The 22,693-nt window shown below is 33.2% G+C and overlaps 4 protein-coding genes across 4 annotated transcripts in view; 3 read left to right on the top strand and 1 right to left on the bottom strand.

Moving 5' to 3' along the window:
* Positions 1-2,801: 2,801 nt before the first annotated feature.
* LOC121728093 (UDP-glucosyltransferase 2-like) lies at positions 2,802-5,044 on the top strand. The gene is made up of 4 exons (XM_042116199.1): positions 2,802-3,643; positions 3,815-4,037; positions 4,403-4,622; positions 4,753-5,044. Exons 1-4 carry the CDS (start codon positions 2,816-2,818, stop codon positions 5,042-5,044), a joined length of 1,563 nt encoding a protein of 520 aa, XP_041972133.1. The 5' UTR covers positions 2,802-2,815.
* Positions 5,045-8,549: 3,505 nt separating this feature from the next.
* LOC121728092 (UDP-glucosyltransferase 2-like) lies at positions 8,550-14,494 on the top strand. The gene is made up of 9 exons (XM_042116198.1): positions 8,550-9,587; positions 9,684-9,906; positions 10,054-10,273; positions 10,397-10,687; positions 11,786-11,804; positions 12,884-13,066; positions 13,202-13,424; positions 13,597-13,816; positions 14,203-14,494. The coding sequence occupies exons 1-9, from the start codon at positions 8,760-8,762 to the stop codon at positions 14,492-14,494; spliced, it is 2,499 nt and encodes an 832-aa protein (XP_041972132.1). The 5' UTR covers positions 8,550-8,759.
* A 3,380-nt stretch (positions 14,495-17,874) lies between these two features.
* LOC121728091 (UDP-glucosyltransferase 2-like) lies at positions 17,875-22,216 on the top strand. Its single transcript, XM_042116197.1, has 4 exons — positions 17,875-18,714; positions 18,977-19,199; positions 21,126-21,345; positions 21,931-22,216. The coding sequence occupies exons 1-4, from the start codon at positions 17,875-17,877 to the stop codon at positions 22,214-22,216; spliced, it is 1,569 nt and encodes a 522-aa protein (XP_041972131.1).
* LOC121727921 (myb protein) overlaps positions 20,537-22,693 on the bottom strand; it is a 525,795-nt gene continuing 523,638 nt past the window's right edge. The window contains exon 18 of the mRNA XM_042115981.1: positions 20,537-20,615. The gene's annotated coding sequence lies outside the window, so the exon portion shown is untranslated. The remainder of the gene's footprint in view (positions 20,616-22,693) is intronic.

Here is a 22,693-nt window from a genome sequence, read left to right as displayed (position 1 = left end):
TGTCTGGTACCTGTAACACAAGTCTTTCAGGTACTCACCACGGGGCCAGACTGACGTGGTGTGAAGCGTCCATAGATATATTATTATTATGCATATAAATACTTCTATACATCTATTTATATAAATAAAATTGAAGTATCTGTTTGTAATATTCAAAGAACCGTTTATTACCACATGCATATGAATCTATATACGATACATACACCAAAACAACATTTTTTACAATTTTTGTCTGTATGTCTGTCTGTCTGTTTGTTCCGTCTAATCTCTGAAACGGCTGGAGCTATTTTGCCGGGACTTTTTTTGGTAGATAGCTGATGTAGTAAGGTGTAACTTAGGCTACTTTTTAACCGACTTCCAAAAAGGAGGACGTTATATTTGACTTTTTTTCATGTTTGTTAGTAATTAAATAAAAATACCTCTTTTTAATCATATAGGTATATATTTGAAGAACTAATTACGTGCAATCTCATATCATTTAATCATTAAATAATTTTTCCGCTTACAACAATTATTTTTATACTATCAGGAAACGGTGTATGTTAATCACATTAAATATTACGCAATTGAGAAGTGTGATTAAGATAATATAACAATATGATTTGCTTGTTAGCTTAAATTAATTAAAATAAACTGATATTTAATACTTATCCATTGGAAAAAATGTTTTTTCAGGTCCATGTTACTTACTTATCTACTTAAGGGTGGGTTGCACTAGAGGCGTTGTTATACTTAAAGCACAATAGACATACCAGTACTTTGACTGCTAAGAGACGGACGAGTATTAATACCTGTCAAATCTTTCGGGTTTCGCCAGGATAAGTTAATGGCTGGCGCCCTGGCTGATATTAAAATGAAGATTTTGAAATTGAATTCTGACAATTTTCATCGCAATGTGCCAAAATATAAAACAATAAATTTGTAGGTAACGACCCTAGCGACGACTTTTGTCATTATATACCTACGTCAAACTTAAAAAAAATAACATCAGTTCCAAGTCGGCATAATCTATAATTCTGTCTACTCTGGTTAAGGTTATGGGTATCGACAAATATTATGGCATCTATCATTGACTTTAACCAGAGATTTGACAGTTCATTTGACATTTTCTTTTACCTAGTTAAAGTTATATTTAAAGTAAGTTGGTTCAACCCACCCTAAGTCTAGACTAGTCAAAAAATACTTCTTTACATTATAGACGATTTTGCGTTTTCGGGAGAGTCAAACTTTACAATAAGCAGTATCACACGTGTACCCTGGAAGGCCTTAAATCAATTTACCACTTAGAAATTTTCATCTCTTCAAATCATTTTACACCGCTTTGTCAAGTAGATAGATACATAGATAGAATATACTTTATTGCGTTCAAAAAGTTGTAGTACAAACAAAAATATACAATCAACAAGGACACATGAACACAAAGGCGGCTTTATTGCTATTGCAAGTAATTAATTTTCTTTACATTTTTTAATATTGCAGTACTAGATTGATTTTGGCAACCTAAGTCCTTTCTTGTCTAGATAAAAAAAACTGTAGTAACTTTTACCGTTATTGAAACAATAGATGCTGACGTACTGTTACGTTGGGTCAAGACCGAGCTTACAAATTTGCGACCTTGAGCTACAATATCAAAATATTGATATACAGCTGTAGAAAGACTGGAACACCGAAACAGAGTGGAGATTCTCACTACAATGAATTCTGATATCTGTGAAGTTTGTGAAGTTTGTGCGCCAGAGCTGACATGCACAAAAACTTGTGTGCAGCGAAAAATATTTTCATTTTTCTTTGTTAAACGCCAACCTGCCATATCATATTTATTGGCAAGATAAAAAAATATGTCATCCTGATTAAATTCTATGCAGACCTTATCGTATATCAATACAAAAACAATTATACTTTGAATATTTCTGTCATTTAATAAATTCCATCCATGTGAACTGTTAACTAGTCAATTTTAGATTTTTATATTTTATTTCATAGGTCTTGCAATTAGACATAATTTTTATAGGCTTGGTTTTAATTTTACTTTTGTATTTGGAATAAAATTCAACATAGTACAGTAAGTATTACCTTATTCAAACACTTTATATTTTTTAACCATTAACTTTAAGAAAGAAATCTTTAAAATTTTAATTGCCGTTTCCTTTAGTTTTTTTTTTTTTTGAGACAAGAATAGCATTTTATATTTAGGTACATACAATATACATAAGTACTTAATTTATTTACGTCTAATAATTTTTTATTTATCTGATGTTCCCTCTATTATTCAAAATTAAAAATTAAACTCAGTTTTACACAGAAAATTGAAATTCTGAGACAAATATACGGAATTAATGCCGAATTACTGACCTCCATTTTGATACATTGTCAGTATTAAATTAATAATTATTATTTCATTTACATTTACAGTTTTTACAGTCGCCTATTAAAAGTGTTATGTTTGCTATGGTCCAATTCTTTTTCTTAATTCCTTTTATTTAATATCATTAAGAACTTTATGTTGAGTGTGTGGGTGCTCAAGCCGGGGTCGCGGGTTCGAATCCCGCCAACGGAACAAATAGTTTTGAATGTTGGGTTTGGATGTGTATTAAATTTAAATATGTGTATGATATAATAAAAATCTTAAATATAATATGTATTATAGCAAGTATAAAAGTATTAAATATATTTCCGTTTTGTGGTACCTGTAACACAAGTCCTTCAGGTACTTAGCACGGGGCAAGACTGACGTGGTGTGAAGTCCATAGATATTATTATATTATTAACATTTATAAAATTGTTTTTTCCAGATTTTTGAATTGTCTTTATAAAAATGTTAAAAGAATCTCTATTAGCTGGATTAGTGATATTTTTTTATTGGTCACAAGTTGACGCTGCCAGGATATTGGTATATATACCAACGCCTTCAATAAGCCATCAAGTAATCCCACGGCCCCTAGTACAAAAACTTGTGAAACGTGGTCATGAAGTTACTCTAATAACAACTGATCCATCCTACGAAAAAGGCAAGGCACCAGCAAACTTGACAGAAATAGACGTGCACGATATATCATACCAGCACTTTGAAGATATACTTCTACATCATAATGGAAATCCATCTGAAGTGCTGGGTCAAATAATAAAACTTTTTAATCGCTTTGCCACTACAGCAGATCTACAACTACAAACTCCGGAGTTTCAAGAAATTTTAAAGAAACCTAAAGACTACTTCGATGTGCTAATATTAGAAGCATGTAATAGAGTCACTATTGGATTATCTGAAAAATTTGAAGCTCCAGTAATTCAGTTGAGCTCTATGGGAACGATTTCTTCTCATTATGGCTATTTGGGAGCTCCCAGTCATCCATTTCTATTTCCTACACCCTTAAGTCAAAGACTTTATAATTTATCGCGTTGGGAAAAAGTTAGTCAAATCATTAAAGAATTGATACTTACGTATTTAATGAACTACTCTTTGGAATTCGATGTGAACATTATTCGTAAGCATTTTGGAAGAAATACAGATTTTAAAAAATTAGGTAGAAACATTAAACTCTTATTACTAAACGAACATCCAATTTGGGCGGAGAATCGTCCCCTTCCACCTAATATAAAATACATAGGCGGTATTCATCAAACACCTGACAAAGAATTACCAAAAGTAAGTATAACTTTATCATCACAAATTGACTAGCCCGCTTTTTAATAATATCATAAATACTTACATTAAAAATACACAATCTTTGACAAGACACATTAATAGAGATCACAGTTAATAGTAATTATTAACAAAAAATATTCTATTTTAGTAATGAAATTTTTTCATTTTAAGGAACTGAAATCATTCTTAGATTCTTCTAAAAATGGAGTTATTTATATGAGTCTGGGAACAAATGTCATAACCTCAATTTTACCTGAAGATATAAAAGAAACTTTATTTGGAGTATTTTCCAAATTACCATATGACATTCTTTTAAAATGGGACAATGATGAAATACCCAACCAACCATCAAACGTAAAAGTACAGAAATGGTATCCCCAGTCAACCCTTCTAAGTAAGTAACTAATATATTTTACCTTTCACTGTAAACCATGGATTAGACTTAACGATATGGACACTAGGATGAAAGAAAGTAAAAATATAATATTATTATTATGAAATGGGCATACTGCCAATAATAATATTTCAGTCGTCTTTTATTATAATAACAATTATAATATACTAGAGATTATTGGCCACACTTTCGCTATGTCTCTACAATATAGCAACTTAAAATTACCTTACGAGGAATACTCGTCAGAAATCATCCTTTGGACTGTCAGTCGACATTTGTTTGATAAAATTGATATTAAGCTAATATTTTTAAACCTATATTATTTTGTAAGTTAAAATATGACAAATATTTTTTTAATGTTTCAGAACACCCAAAAATTAATCTCTTTATCACTCAAGGTGGATTACAATCTACCGATGAAGCTATCAATGCTGGTGTGCCACTACTCGCCATACCCATGCTAGGAGACCAGTGGTATAATGCTGAAAAGTACGTTCGTCATAAAATCGGCTTGAAACTTGATGTTCACGCATTAACAGAAAATGTTTTCCATGATGCGATCACAACCATAATAACAGATAAAAGGTACGAGAAACTTTCTATGCTTAAAATTTAAATGATTGAAATATATGAGAATGTTACACCTCTTATAATAATTAAATATGTATACCATAGCTTAGATATGACACAACCTAATTAAAATAACTTGTTACAGTTACAAGCAAAACATGCTAAGGCTTCGTAGTCTGATGAGGGAACATCCTATACAGCCTGTGGATCTGGCCGTGTGGTGGACGGAGCACATCATCAAGTACGGCGGTGACCATCTCATACCACCGAGCGCCTACCTGCACTGGACCGAGTACTATGAAGTTGAACTTGTACTTATATGTTTAAGTATTGCTTTGGCAACTCTGTGTCTATTGTTTTATGTTTGCAGATACTTATTCAGGGCTCTTACTGGGCTTTTAAATTACGACGTAAGAATAAAAACTAAATTTGAATAATAATATAGTAGAGGAAAATTATTTTTCGACCTATAAATAATTCGCATAGAAAATTTGTACAGACATTAATTTATTTTTTTACATATTATAAAGAAAGCCTCAAACCTCCTTGTGGTAAACATTTTGTACAAGGTCAAATGTATGATAATTGGGTCCTTCCGGATTTTTAAAGGTAAACTTTATCTTAAAAATAGGTAGAACAAGATTGTAAATCATAAAATTCTCTATAAAAATCATATGCACTGTTTTTTATCACGACTTACCTCGTGACAAATTAATGGAGAAGGTGCATGGGGTGTCTCCGTCCTTTAACCTTTTCTTTGCAGAATCTGCATATTATTATCGATATATTAAAACTAGCGCCTATTCTGTTAAGGTGACGCTGTGTTATAAAAGTTGACGAGCTGACGAAAGACAAGAGTTAATCGTGTTATGCTATGGGTAATTCAAAGACAAAGACATGATGAATACTGACAATGAACTTTAATTTCTTAGCTTTAGTCATTGCTGAGTAATATCGATATCGCTACAGCCGAATTATCAAGGCGTCACCTTAAGGTGATTAAAGGCTTCTGATTTTTATTTGGTTCGTAACCATGTGAGCATTTATTCGATTAACTATTTTTTGTTAAAACTAAGTATTGTGTATTTTACGTCTCAGTTCTATGCGAATTATTCCTAGATTACGATTTTTTTGTGTCTAATTGGACCGGACTTATTTGTCTTAATTGTCCAGATACAATTTTGTGAATGTGAGTGAATGATGAAGGAATTTATTTTTGTAAACTATGGATAGATCATAAATATTATAAGCTTTATTATACTTTATAAGTAATTCTGCTCTTTTATTTTCTATAATAGTTCAAGAGTTAAATAAATTAAGTAAAATCTTATATCTTTAAACGAGCAATTCTAGTATATATATATATATATATATATATATATATATATATATATATATATATATATATATATATATATGTATATAATTGGAATCTCGGAATCGGCTCCAACGATTTTCATGAAATTTAGTATATAGGGGGTTTCGGGGGCGATAAATCGATCTAGCTAGGAATCATTTTTAGAAAATGTCATTTTATACGTCTTTTATCGAATACCGAGCAAAGTTCGATCAAATAGTTAGTTATTTATTTAATCTAGCACCGAAAACACGCCGACAAAATTGAACAAATCGGCGTAAGCCAAAACTCAAACCATTATCTACATTTTTAACCCCCGACAAAAAAGAGGGGGTTAAAAAAAGGGTCAAAAAAGAGGGGTATTATAAGTTTGACGTGTCTATCTGTCAGTCTGTCTGTCTGTCTGTCTGTCTGTCTGTCTGTCTGTCTGTCTGTCTGTCTGTCTGTCTGTCTGTGGCATCGTAGCATCCAAACGTGTGGACCGATTTTGATCTAGTTTTTTTGTTTGAAATCTTACTTAATTGAGAGTGTTCTTAGCTATAGTTCATCATCATCAGCCTGCTCCATGCTGAAAAATCGCGGTTCATCTGGTTCGTGAAGGGCCGATTAGCAACTTACAGTCGTTTGGTGGGCTTTTTTCATTCTAGTTCGTGAAATTTATGAATATTTACACATTAATGGAAAGTTGACCTGGTGCTGCAGCATCTCCTGGTAATCAATAGGACACCCAACTCCTCACCAACTAAGAGCAATGGTTTCATGTTTGGGCTCATTTTAATTGCGACAACTAGTAAGACGTAGATAAACAGTAAATTTTTGCATGCTGCTGCTGCAGCATCACCTGGATTCTATAGGAGCCTAACTCCATATGAACCAAAAGTGGAGGTTTCATGTTTGGACTCATATTGACGGCCTCATCCAAAAGGAATTATTCTACACTATAACCAATACATTAAAAAGCATGAAATAAAATAAAATTAAGAAATTTAAAAGAAACCTCGCCAAATAACTTTAAAAAGTAATGAAATAATAGATTTTACTGACTTTTAGTTTAAATAATTCCTAAGTGAAAAGTGATATTTTAGTCCATAATTGTTGTCAAGGTGTGTCGGGGGACCGCTAATGTAGATGTTTGATTTCACATAACATTATAGTTTAAGGGTCAGTTCACAGCGAACCGAATCGAGACAATCAGTGATGTGGTGATACAAAATGCAAAAGACACTGTTGGCGGTCCCCCGACACACCGTGACAACAATTATGGACTAAAATATCACTTTACACTTAGTTACTTAATTTAATTTTCACTTATTGCAGTGAACAAATTAATAAAATAATATTAGAATCTTTTGATTGCGACTCAAGGCAAAAATAGTACGGTACCTATCTTTAAACGAGCTATATATATATATATATATATATATATATATATATATATATATATATATATATATATATATATATATATATATATATATATATATATATATATGTCGATTTGATAATTCATTTTTATACTTGAAAATAAGCCCCGAATTGTTTCATTTTCTAAAATTACATACTACATTATATTTCCGAGAGTTCGATCTGAGCAAAGACACGATATCTTAAAATTTTCTCGATAGAAAAAAATCACAAAGATGCATCCAATTGAAATTGATGAGCTAAGTTAATATTTTAAATTTTATTTTATAAAATTTAAAATATTAACTTTATTTTATAAAATTCTATCATTGGGAGATCGACCTAGCGGATTTTTAAAATGTTGTATATTTATCGACTTATTGAGAAAAAACTAATTTGGCGATGAATCCGCGTCGTTCTTTTTCACCTGGCATATGAAAGACGGACGTGAGTGTGTAGAGAGAAAGACGATGTTTGATTTTTGGGGTTAGTCGCCCTCTTAACTCTAAAATTAAAGTATTTTAATTTGTCATTTTTACAATGCACGTTTTGCGTTTCACTTTAAATCTTATTATATCTTTAAACGAGCAATTCTTGTATATATATATATATTTATAATTGGAATCTCGGAATCGGCTCCAACGATTTTCATGAAATTTAGTATATAGAGGGTTTCGGGGGCGATAAATCGATCTAGCTAGGAATCATTTTTAGAAAATGTCATTTTAGTCGTGTTTTATCGAATACCGAGCAAAGCTCGGTCGAATAGCTAGTACATAATTATAATAATAATGTATGTAACGCTTTTTAAATATTAGAAGTTTGTATGAATTATTATAATAATAGCAATTTACCAAAAATATATAAAAATAAATAATATTATTTTAATAAACATTGTAAAACATAATATATTTATGAAAGCTGAGGGATAAAAGTGTTTACTTTTAATATTGTAAGGGACTGCACTGATAAATTTCATTATAACCTGATAAATAAAACCAGTAAAATAATGTTATCTAAACAAGTTAACTTCTTGAATAATAACGAGTCGCAATTGCTATTGACACTCAATAAAGAAAGAATTATTTCAGTATCCTGCATAAAAGACGTTACTCAACAATTATTATCAGTACAGTAGAAACGGTGAAAATAACACAAGGTGCTAAGAGTGTTCATATGTATTAAATAAACTATTGAGTAAAATTTTAAGTGATCGCACTAATATTATCTTTTTAGATATTAAAGTATTTAAAGATATTATTGTATTAGCGTGCAGGGGGTTAATATTGCAATCAGCGGAAGAAATAAAAAATGCTACTAGAATCGAGCTTCAAGAAGTAAAATAGAGTTTTAAAGTCGATGAGTGATGGACAATTATAATAATTAAAATAATGTGGAAGAAAACTCTGTTTGCGCGAATAATTATTTGTTTATATTGGACGACTGTAGACACTGCTAGAATATTAGTGGTCGTTCCAACACCGTCAATAAGTCATCAAGTAGTTGTGCGGCCCTTTGTACAAGAACTTGTAAAACGTGGTCATGAAGTTACTCTAATAACAACTGATCCATCCTACGAAACAGGCAAGGCACCAGCAAACTTGACAGAAATAGACGTACATGATATATCATATCAGCACTTTGAGGATATTCTTTTGCATCACAAGGGAAATCCATCAGAAGTACTTAGTCAGGTTATAAAATTCTTAAAGCGACTTGGGTCTACATTAGATCTACAACTGCAAAGTCCAGAGGTTCAAGACATACTTAAGAAACCCGAAAGTCACTTCGATATTCTTATATTAGAAGCATGTAATCGAGCTGCTCTTGGCCTGTCCCAAAAATTTAAGGCTCCAGTAATCCTATGGAGCTCTTTTGGTGTAACTCCTGGTTATTACAGTTATTTAGGTGCTCCTAGCCACTCTCTCCTTTTTCCAACTTTAACTAGACAAAGACTTTATAACTTGACACGATGGGAAAAATTTGTTGAAATTGCACGAGATATTTTAATAGATTACTTATTGGAATCTATAGAAGATGAAGATTTAAAAATTATTCGTAAGCATTTTGGTGAAGATACAGATCTGAAAAAATTATACAAAAACATCAAGTTATTACTAATCAACGAACATCCAATATGGGCTGAGAACCGCCCTCTTCCACCAAACATTCGTTACGTAGGTGGTATTCATAAGACTCCTGATGAGGAAATGACAAATGTAAGTATATAAAAATTTTTGCCATAGCTAATTTATTGTAAAATATTTAGTAAAAATTTCAAAATACAAACAAACCAAAATATTAAATTTTTGCAGGAATTGAAATCATATTTAGACGCTTCTAAAAATGGCGTCATTTATATGAGTCTGGGTTCAAATGTTTTACCTTCTCTTTTACCTAAAGAGAAACTAGAAATAATAATAAAAGTTTTTGCCAAGCTACCATACAACATACTTTTAAAATGGGATGACGAGAATATAGCAAATCAGCCTAGAAATGTTAAAGTACAAAAATGGTTTCCACAATCAACACTTTTAAGTAAGTAACCAGCTGTTGTTTGACGTAATTATTTAATTGTTTTTTTCTTGTGTTTGTGCATATTTTTTATGCATTTTGTGACCAGACCTTTTCAAATAAATTTAAATGTTACGAATAATTACGACTAAATTAATATGATGATTTCAGAGCACCCAAATATCAAATTATTCATTACTCAAGGTGGATTACAATCGACTGATGAGGCTATCAATGCTGGTGTGCCACTACTTGCCATACCCATGCTAGGAGACCAGTGGTATAATGCTGAAAAATACGTTCGCCACAAAATTGGTCTACAAATAAACTTTGAATCACTGGATGAAAACAATTTCCTAAATGCAATAACAACTATTATAACTAATGAAAGGTATAATATCGTAACGAAGGCCTTTTTATAAAATACTAGGAAAATATTTAAAAAGCACAAAGTACAGATTATTATCTTCGCTTTTTGGAAATAATAAAAATTTATTTACTTGTGTATTTTCAGTTACAAGCAAAACATGCTAAGGCTTCGTAGTCTGATGAGAGAACATCCTATACAGCCTGTGGATCTGGCCGTGTGGTGGACGGAGCACATCATCAAGTACGGCGGCGACCATCTCATACCACCGAGCGCCTACTTGCACTGGACCGAGTACTATGAAGTTGAACTTGTACTTATATGTTTATGTGGTGCTTTACTAACTTTGTGTCTATTGTTTTATGTTAGTAAACTCATTTTCAAGACGTTTGTTCGATTTCTAAAGTTGAACGTAAAAATAAAAACTAAATTTGAGTAGTATTATTTATGGTAAATCTTTATCTAGAGAGTCATTTTATTTTATTTAAAAAAAATCTCTTAACAGAATCGGGTCAGTTCTACACGAAAATTATATTATTTTCGTGTAGAACTGACCCGATTGTCGCAAAGCATGTTGTATTTCATCTTTCATTGGAACACATTTCATCCATAAAAAACTGTGCTGTATTTTGTATTTTGTTAAATGTGATTCTGTTGGTGAATCAATAAATAAATAAATAAAATATTTTCCTTTTATTTCCAATCGCAACTAAAGGTACGCAAGCAGATAATATTAAACGTTTAGACGTGCTCTGGTGAATAAAAAAATGGGAAATAATAAGGGCACATTTTGTCAATTCACAATAATTGAGAGAAGTCTTTAGTAAATAGTAACCTCTCTAATAGAGAAAGAGTCCAAAAATAAAAATATCTTAACATTAATAATTATAATAATTAATTATTTACCTACGTCTTGTCTTTGTTGATGGGGTTTTTACCACTAAGCCCGGCTGCACATTGTCCGAATTCTGATCAGAAACAGTCGAATTTTGCCGGACCGCCCGCGCCACCCCGCACACTAACCGAAATATCCTTCCGGTGAGTTCGAGCTCACTCGGCTCAGTACAAAATGTAAGAGACAGCGCGGACGTTCAACTGTTTCGTATCAGAAATTTCGGACAATGTGCGGCCGGGCTAAATAGGCCAAAATGTGTCCAAATGTTGACATACGTTTCAAGTTATTTTTAAATAAAATATAAAAACTAGAACTAAACTCTCATAAATAAATGCTCAAAAAGTGTGGATGGAAAAGTCGAAAATAAAAACTTTGATAATAATATTATTATTACTAGTAATTCAAAAACAGTAATTACAAATAACACATTTTCTTTTAAATTATTGTTTTTTTATCTTTATTACTTTTGTCTGCTCTTTTTTGGACATTAAATAGTTTAGGGGCCCTTCCACACGACGTTTTTTTTTTCGCGCTGTCGACGCGCGTTTCTGATGTGCGTGACATTTGCGTGTTTTCATCGCGTTTTGGCTGATATTACACGTTTTTTGACGCAAATAAAACGCGCGTTTGTATCGATACAGCCGCAAGTTGGACGCTATTGTAACGCGCTTTGAACACGCGTTTGTATCGATACAAAAATAAGGATCGTGTGTAAAGGTTAAAACGTGTCGGCTTCCTTACGTTTATTGAGCGTTCAACTTGCGTAAAAAAACGTCGTGTGGAAGTGGCCTAACTATCTATAAAGGAGGTACAGTATCCTCAATAAAACAAGTTAATCAATAATTAATTCCTTGTCATTAGTGCGTATTGTTAAAGTAAAAGATGCAGTTTAAAACATTGTTTTGAATATGTCAGGCATTTAAATTGCTGGAGAAAAATATCGTGTTCAAAACTGTAAAAAAATTGATATATTTACAAAATCTACAACATTTTCTAAAAACTGACTAGCTCCACAAATCAGTGGTATAAAAAATAACAATATTACCAGAAAAAAGAAGAAAAAAACAACTGACATAAAAAATAAACTATAAATAATGAAGAAGCAAACTGCGTTTACTGGATTATTGCTATTTCTATATTGCATACCAGCAGATACTGCTAAAATATTAGCGTTTATCAACACACCGTCAATAAGTCATCAAGTAGCTGCTCGGCCCCTTATACATGAACTTGTAAGACGTGGTCATGAAGTTACCCTCGTTACTACTAACCCATCTTACGAAAAAGGCAAGGCACCAGCGAATTTGACAGAAATAGATGTGCACGATATATCATACCAGCACTTTAGAGATGTTCGTCTGAACAATAAGGGAAAACCGTCGGAAGGACAAGTTCAAATGGCAAAATATTTGATACGCCTCGGAACTATATTAGATCTACAACTACAAGCCCCGGAGGTTCAGGATATACTAAACAAACCCACAGATTACTTTGATGTTTTGTTGCTGCAATCAAGTAATAGAGTTCTTCTTGGTTTAACCGAAAAGTTTAAGGCTCCAGTAATCTTATGGAGCTCTCTTGGAACGATTTCTAGCTATTACAGCTTATTAGGTGCACCCAGTCACCCTCTTCTCTTTCCAACATTTACAAGACAAAGACTTTATAATTTGACACGTTGGGAAAAAGTAGTTGAAATCGCAAAAGATATCTTGTTGGATGTTTTCTTAAAATATTTGGAGAAAGAAGACACAAGAATTCTTCATAAACATTTTGGAAAAAATGCCGATTTGAATGAATTACACAAAAGAATTAAGTTATTTTTAATTAACGAACATCCAATATGGGCAGAGAACCGTCCTGTATCGCAAAACATTCTGTTTATTGGCGGTATACATAAGACCCCTGATGAGGAAATGACAGAAGTAAGAATATTAGATTTTTTTTTATTTCCTAAAATTTTATTACATATAGAGCAATTAGTTTCAATGAATAGTTTTATTGAAAATGTTATTTATATTCCATTAAAATTAACAAAGCAAGTTATTTTATTTTCACAGAAACTGAAATCATATTTAGATGCTTCCAAAAATGGTGTAATTTATATGAGTCTGGGTTCAAATGTCTTACCTTCTCTTTTGCCTAAAGAGAAACAAGAAATAATAACAAAAGTATTTGCCAAGCTACCATACGACATACTTTTAAAATGGGATGATGAGCGTATAGCAAATCAACCTAAAAATGTAAAAGTAAAAAAATGGTTTCCACAATCAACTCTTTTAAGTAAGTAACCATTTGTTTTACGTTATCATTGAATTTTTGTGTTATTAATCCTTTAAAATTTGTAAATGAAAACAACATTATTAATCGGTTTTTTTAAATATTTTTATGGATATACTTTTTCAAATAAAATTTATTGACATGAATTATTATTTAAACAAGCTGATGATTTCAGAGCACCCAAATATCAAATTATTCATTACTCAAGGTGGTTTACAATCGACTGATGAGGCTATCAATGCTGGTGTGCCACTACTTGCTATACCCATGCTAGCAGACCAATGGTACAACGCCGAAAAGTACGTTCGCCATAAAATTGGGCTACAGCTCAATATTGAAGCGCTAAATGAAAATGATTTCCAAAACGCCATAACAACGATTATAGCAGATAAAAGGTATGTAAAAGTCATAAAGTTAATATACCTAGCGGAATAGAGCAATAATCTCGAGCTGTCAAATGTAACCAAAATTGGTTTTCATCTGTGTGAAAAATATTTGTACGTATACACTTACACAAGCATGATTGAATTCTATGAGATTAAATTGTGTGTGACACGTACCGCCTGGACGTCAAAAAAAAGAGTGCTGCTGTCATATTATATCACACGTCTCTTTTTACTGATAGTGACATCTCTCTTGCTCAGGCCTTTGTTTCTCTATTCCGTTAGGTATATTAACTTTATGGTAAAAGTACGCTTAAGGACACAGCTACAGTTTTTTAAGTATTTTTTAAAAACTTTGGCCATTTTGCAAATATAATAAGTTGTGTAATGTGTTACAGTTACAAGCAGAATATGCTAAGGCTTCGTAGTCTGATGAGAGAACATCCTATACAGCCTGTGGATCTGGCCGTGTGGTGGACGGAGCACATCATCAAGTACGGCGGTGACCATCTCATACCACCGAGCGCCTACCTGCACTGGACCGAGTACTATGAAGTTGAACTTGTACTTATATGTTTAGGTGTTACTTTAGCTACCTTTTATATACTAGCTTATATAAGTAAAATTGCTTTTAAATCTTTAAAGAGGCGATTAAAATCAATGTTTGTATTAAAATCAAAAGTTCACTAGTTTGTGAGTATGGTCTACGTATTAAAATTCTTTAACTGTGGTAGTTAGTATCATTCTAGCTAGCTTTAGAAACCTAGTTGTAATAAAATTATAATATTAATACTAGATAACGTCAATAACTCCGTTGCCTGATCACCTGATTGTCTGTCAAGTAAGATGATCCATGCGTCGGATGGGCATGTAAAAATTCGGTCCTGTGCCTGATCTCTTGCCGGTCGTGTCGGTCTTCCGTCCCACTGGGTTATGAGAGTAAAGGAATAGAGAGTGCTCTTGTTTACTGCGCACACACTTGGGTACTATAAAATTACTCCTGCGTAGCTGGCCTGGCTTCAATGAAACCGGCCACCTTCACTGAAACCGGTGTGGGAGCTATTATTATTATTATTATTATTACTATAGCAAAAATAGGGAAACTATTGTGATTTTTTTATGGGAGCCCTCCTTAAATTTTTATTTAATTTATATTATTTATCATTAAATTACACATATAATTAAGGCCTTGGTGAAAATTCCAAGTGCCTACCTGTTGCCGTTACTGATAAAGAGCAAAAAAAGCCATAAAGTCACGTCACGTGGGGCCCGCACGGCGCAATAATTGTGACGTCATTATGACATCACAAGCCGTCACAGGACTGTTAGCGGGACTCGAAATTTTTCGAAACTTTGAATGCCTATAAAATCAAAACTACTACGTATTTTTGACTGCAACAAAAACTTGTGTATTTGTATACACACAGGCTTTACTGTGACAAATTTTCAAGCAATTTGGCATACCTAGTAATATTCTCCATTATAGAGCTAAGTTTCTAACAAAGTACATACTCAGCCCTAAATCTAATAACCTTAATTTTACACTTTAGTCGCGGGAAAATCCTTGATAGGTATAATGTGTCAGCCGCACGAGAAGAATCTAAAAACTCAACACATTAGTAATTAAAATCGGTCGCCTGGCCATTTTGTTACGGTTAATATAAAAGTTATTAAGTACAACAGAAAAGTAATATATTAAGTTTATAGCATGACGAATAACATACGATATTCAAACTTTGCGCATTAAATGTCATGTCATTTCATACTCATGTTATTATATCTTAAAAATTTGAATTACTATCTGGCACTATCCAAGCCAAAGTAATTACGAGGGTTGAAAAATACGACGAAACCTTTTACAGAAAAGGTAGGTAGTGCCCTTACGCTTCGCTTAGCTTGTCTTGGCGGGGGCACTACCGTGCACCCAGATAAAATCAAAATAAAACTTATCGTTCAAAATATTATGCTGCAATGTCTCTATATTTTGAATCATGTCTGATTCTCTTTTGTCAATGAAACACACCTGCGGTATGAAAATCACGCAGGAATTAAAATTAATACCTGATATAGATATATTATCATAATCTAATCACAAAATATTACGTCTAAATAAATAAATTAAATTTCAATTCTAGTTGATAAATGATAACACAAATATTTTTTTATTTCATTGATACGTAGCCTAAATCGACCTTCATATTGTTGATTAACTTTATTTATGAAGCAATGAATTAGGTATTATAATTATTGAAATGTACTGCTTCAGCTATACATGGTTTTTAATATAATATGTAATATAATAATATAATATAATAATAATATAATATCTATGGACGCTTCACACCACGTCAGTCTGGCCCCGTGCTAAGTACCTAAAGGACTTGTGTTACAGGTACCAGACAACGGAAATATATTTAATACTTTTATACTATACATATATTTAAGATATTTATTATATCATACACATATTTAATACACATCCAGACCCGGGAACATTGAAAACTTTTTGTTCCGTCGGCGGGATTCAAACCCGCGACCCCCGGCTTGAGCTACCAACGCGCTCACCACTGAGCCACAGAGGTCGTCACACGGTCGGTTTGACACGCAGGTGCTACAAACTTACATTAATATTATGTATTATTAAGCGGAAGAGTTTGTTTGTTTGAACGCGCTAATCTCATGAACTACTGGTCCGATTTGAAAAATTCTTTCAGTGTTAGATAATAATAATAATAATAGCTCCCACACCGGTTTCGGTGACGGTGGCCGGTCTCATTGAAACCAGGCCAGCTACGCAGGAGTAATTTTATAGTGCCCAAGTGTGTGCGCAGTACACAAGAGCACTCTCTATTCCTTTACTCTCATAACCCTGTGGGACGGCAGACCGACACGACCGGCGAGAGTTCAGGCGCAGGACCGACTTTTTACATGCCCATCCGACGCATGGATCATCTTACTTGTCAGACAATCAGGTGATCAGCCTGCATTGTCCTAACCAAACTTGGAAATAACATGTTTCCAACGCGGGAATCGAACCCACGACCTCCGAGTCAAGAGCCGCGCTCTGTACCACTAGACCACGGAGGCGTTCAGTGTTAGATAGCCCATTTATCAAGAAAGGCTATAGGCTATATTTTATCACGCTCAGCTAACGCTCAGACTAAAAGCAGCGAAGAAATAGAGAAAAATGTGAAAAAAAACGGGGCAAATTATTTGAAAGGGCTTATCTCACGAACTACTGGATACATTTTTCTGTTATTTGGCACAGGTAAGAACTAAGAAGTACACCACGTGAAGGATCATAGGCTATTTTTGTGGACTAATAATTTGTCTGTGAAATATCTGCGCGGAACGTTATATTTCGCGTGGTCACGACATCACGCGTAAACGGCTGGACCCATTTTGCTGAAATTTGGTATAAAGATACTTTGAGTCCCGAAAACGAACATAGGATATATTTTGTCCCAGAAAAATAACTGTTTACTGCACAATATACTTTTATGATTTGCGCGTAAACTATTCAATCTGTTTTGATGGAATTTGATATGGAGATACTTTGAGTCTCAAGAAAGGACAATTTTGTCTCGGAAAATGTACGGTTCCCGCACAATAAACTTTTATGATTATCGCCTAAAGTCTATACTATTCAATCTATTTAGATGAAATTTGGTATGTCAATACTTTCAGTCTCGGGAAAGGACTTAAGGGATTCTTTTTATCCCGGAAAATATACGGTTCCCGCACAATGTTTTTTGTCCCGGAAAAATGTGCGGTTCCCACACAATATACTTTTCTGATATGCGCGTAAGCGACTCAATCTATATACAGGAACAACTATAAAGTCCACGCGGACGAAGTCGCGGGCAACAGCTAGTTCTAATATAATACATTTTTACGGTACTGAATTCTCATTAACGAAGGATTTGATTCTTCCTTAACATTTTTGTGTCTGTTTTTATCACACGTAGAAAACCACTTATCGCTCATTAAAATGGTCATTGATAAATATTTTGGTTGATATCCTCAAACATAAACGTAGTTCGTCAGTCATAATTACATATTCGATCAAAATGTTTGGAGGAACGTTGTGTAGTTATGTGTTTCTCCTGGTTATATATCTGACACTAGAAACAGAAAGTGCAAGAATATTAGCATTTTTTCCTACGCCGTCAATTAGTCACCAGATTGTGTTCCGACCTTTAACACACGAACTAGCCAGGAGAGGCCATGAAGTCACCGTCGTTACAACAGATCCATACTTTCCAAAGGGCAAATCTCCTCCAAACCTCACCGAAATAGACGTGCATGACATTTCGTATAGCAATTGGGCTGAAGTTTTAACAAACCACAATATGGGTGAGAAAAATAGTATAATGAAGCAAATTGAGTTCTTCTTCAAGCGCTTTGCAACAACCTTGGATTTGCAACTGCAGACGGCAGAAGTTCAAGAAATATTGAAAAAGGACAGAAAATATTATGATCTGCTCATCTTGGAAGCTTGTATCAGACCATTGATGGGTATAGCTCATGTATTCGATGCGCCCATAATACTATTTAGCTCTTTTGGAGCTGTTGCTAAGCAGTATTCTGGATTCGGTTCGCCGATGCACCCACTCCTATTTCCAACTCCTGGACGACAACGGTTATATAATCTTTCTTTTTGGGAGAAAGGTTTTGAGCTGTTCAAGCACGTGATGTTGGAGTATTTGATAAGTACAACGGAACCTTTTGATCATGAAATAATGCAAAAACATTTTGGAAAAGATGTTCCACGTATAGGAACTTACAAGGATAAAATGAAGATGATGTTTATCAATGAACATCCGATTTGGAATGACAATAGACCAGTGGGTCCTAACATACTTTTTGTTGGTGGAATACATCAGTCTACTGTGAAGGAGCTACCAGATGTAAGTTTCTTCATTTTTAGTGGCTAGAGATACAGTTTTAGCAATAACAGTCTTAAATAAGCTGACTTGCACCAAACTGAACATTTTCTTCGATTATATTTCAATTCTTTGAACAACTTTGAATTTGATTTTAATATCACTGGTGTAATAATGACTAAAGAAATTGAAAATATTCCCATAATGATAAATGGTGTTAAATTGGTATATTTTTTGGTTTCCGTTGGTAATGATAATAGAATTTTTTAAACAATGTTCTTTTTAGGATCTGAAGAAATATCTCGATTCGTCTAAGCATGGTGTCATTTTCATGAGTTTTGGAACTAATGTCTTAGCATCTGCATTACCGAGAGATAAAATTACCGCAATAACAAAAGTGTTTTCACAATTACCATACGATGTTATATTGAAATGGGACTTGGATGAACTGCCTGGGAAGCCGGATAATGTAAGACTTACAAAATGGATTCCACAACCAGATATGCTTAGTAAGTATATATTGTATTTCTTTTATAAATATAAATACAACTTCTCTTGTTGTTAGATCCAGTCCATTAGCTCCAAGTACATGATGATATTCTCATAAAAATATCTCAAACAAAAATCAAACGTTTTTTAATTGGTCAGAAGTTCTCTTGTCATAATAATATATTTAACGTATTAAACTAAACGAGAATACTATTTTGCTGTTTAGGAGTTGTTTTTAAATGTGGCCTATATTTTATACAGATATAACGCCTCCATGGTCTAGTGATATATTCCCGCGTTGGAAACATGTTATTTCCAAGTTTGGTTAGGACAATGCAGACTGATCACCTGATTGTCTGACAAGTAAGATGATCCATGCGTCGGATGGGCATGTAAAAGTCGGTCCTGCGCCTGATCTCTCGCCGATCGTGCCGGTCTTCCGTCCCACTGGGTTATGGGAGTAAAAGAATAGAGAGTGCTCTTGTCATCTTGTGTACTGCGCACACACTTGGACACTATAAAATTACTCTTGCGTAGCTGGCCTGGTTTCAATGAAACCGGCCACCGTCACTGAAACCGGTGTGGGAGCTATTATTATTATATATTTTTATACATCGATATGAAACTCATTAAAATATAGTCCGAAGTAGACGCAGTAGGTATCATGTAGACGTAACATGTAGAAAACATATTATTTTAAAATTCATTCTAAATATTATTTAACTTTAACAAAAATATTATCTGACTTTGACCTTGAAATAGTTAACGCACTAAATTTCCCTTTCGTCAACATAATTTCCTTTTCGATTCGCAAAAATATTATAATATTACCCCCTTACTAATAAACGTTGTGTAAGCTTTGAATAGTTATACAGTGTTTTGTTCCTGTCACACAAGTGACATTTTTAATTAGATTGAAGAAGACAAAATACTGTATAACTATTCAAAGCTTATACAGCGTTTATTAGTAAGGGGGTTAATATCTACTGCATAATGACTAGATTATTATCTACTTATTTTACTTTTAAACGTACTTGTAAGATTTCGGTTGTAATTTGTTTATTACTACTCACAAAACTTACGCAAAACAATAAATAGTTTCTTTTCCTTAAAACGTATTTATTATGTTTAGATAAAATTATAGGTACTTGATAAATTTTCAAAAACCTGATTATATCTTGGGGAATTATTTTAAATATCTGCAGATGTCCTTGTTGACACACAAAATAAATATTCAATCTTGCACTTATCGTCAAAATAAGTCTAATTATCTTAGAGCCCGTCTACACGACGTTTTTTTACGCTCGTTTGTATCGATAAAAACGCAAGGAAGCCGACACGTTTTGAACAAACGCGATGAAGATCCACATAAGACGAGCGCATCAACAACGCGCGTCGGTCGTCAAGTCGCAAAAAATATGTCGTGTTGAAGGGCCCTTACGCACGAAACAAAATTATCGAATAATATTATATTCATTTTAATATAATATTATAATCAATCTACTCATATATACTTTAGTCCAAAGTTTATTGATAAGTACCTAATATTTATGTACTGCGTTAAAGCAATAAGAAGTAGCAAAAGATAAAAATTATGTATATTATTATTTAATCCTTATATGGGCTAAATAAAGTATTTCTGTAATCTAATCTGTTATGAATGCAAAGTATACAGCAAATGAAAGAAAACTCATAAAATGGAGCTAATAAATAATTGAAAAAGACGTAGAACATACATAAAGAAATTCTAATTTTTAAGCATTTCTCAAATTGGGGAAAAGTGAAAGTAATGAAATAACATTTTGTAGGAGAGCCAATCTTTGCCGCGATTTGCGAAGGCTGAAAGGACGGTTTGACCTCCACCCTCAAAGGAGGACCTGCTCGTTTCAACTTCTCGTTTTATGATTTAGTTCATAAAAAAGTAAATATAAAATTATTTCTTACAGAACATCCAAACATTAAGCTGTTCATAACACAAGGTGGTCTGCAATCTACTGACGAAGCCATAGACGCAGCGGTACCGCTTATAGGCATACCAATGCTGGGCGATCAGTGGTACAATGTGGAGAAATACGTCAAGCATAATATCGGACTACAACTGGATATTCACACTCTGACTGAAGACAAATTCAAACAGGCTATAGAAACCGTTATTAAAGATCCAAGGTTAGTTTTAACATTGATAGTAAGTATAGTTCATTTTGTGAACCATCGAGGAAATTGATCCCAAGGCAGTTGACAGACCAACGTCATTTGATCGGATCATGTGAATTCAATGTTTGTAACCTGTCGGCTGGGTTTGACGTAACACGACCAAAATACGTAAGTGAGATGGCAGAAGCGGACGGGGGATGCCTATAAATCAACTTTTATGATAGTACTTTGAACTATTACGAAAAACAAAATATGTTGGTCCTACATTGATGTCAAATTAGTTTCCAGAATTATTTAAACATTTCATCATTATCAATAGCATAATTTTTATGAGGCATACCTACGTTTGAAAATAAAATATTTTGCCATCGAGATTTATTATTGTTATTAGCCCCTGGGAGTTGTTTTTAGCAATTAGCATAGCAGTTTTTAGCAATAGCAATAGGGAGTTGTTTTCAGCATATGCTGAGCTGCGTCGGCTTGTGCTCGAAAACATTTTATGATGTATTATTTATAGTAAATAAGCTACGTATGTTTTCCTGCACAAATAAACATTTTCTTTCTTTCTTTCTTTCTAAGCAATATTCTTTGTTTCAGCTACAAACAAAATATTACAAAGCTTCGAAGTCTTATGAGGTCTGTTCCTATCAAGCCTTTGGATCAAGCTGTCTTCTGGGTGGAACATATTCTGGAACATGGAGGTGATCATCTCCAGCCACCATCCATAGGTGTCAGTTTCACCGAATATTACGAAGTGAAACTAGTATTAGTCCTTTTAGGTATTTTAGTATCAATTTTGTTAGCATTAGCTTTTATTATTAGAGCTATTGTAAATAAAATATACAAAAAATTTACAATAAGTGTTAAGATTAAGCATAATTAGGGGTTTTTTTTGTAAGTTTGTTTATGATTGTTACCTGTTTAGTTATCTAGTTGTTGTAAATTATTTGTTTAGTTTTATTTTTATTTATTTAATTTTTATTTATTTTAGTAGTAGTGTGCCAATAGCTATGTCCACACTATGCAAATTCATCTTCAATTTTCATCTTCATCTTTTTATTCAACTTTCGCTTGGCATATTCAATAATTGAATGCGTCAAAATCCGTTGGAAAGAAAAGTGTCATAGCATCGCGGGCATGCCTCACGTGCGATGTTGACTGCGCTATGAACAAAAAAAGGCACAGTGTGGACAAAGTTAATGGCAACGTTATTGATAGAAAATCTTAGTTTTGTTGCTTTAATACGTTAGTAGTAGTTTCATAAGACAAATAGTTTTTCATAATTTCATATTTACTTTCAATTATTTATTGTCACCTTCATTATTAAAATTGGACGTAATCTCTTGAATTATAGCTTAAA

This window comes from Aricia agestis, chromosome 6 (genome assembly GCF_905147365.1).
Source record: "Aricia agestis chromosome 6, ilAriAges1.1, whole genome shotgun sequence".
Classification (NCBI taxonomy): Eukaryota; Metazoa; Arthropoda; class Insecta; order Lepidoptera; family Lycaenidae; genus Aricia; species Aricia agestis.
Note: the sequence above shows the minus strand (reverse complement) of the source record. Positions and strands in the feature narration are given on the sequence as shown.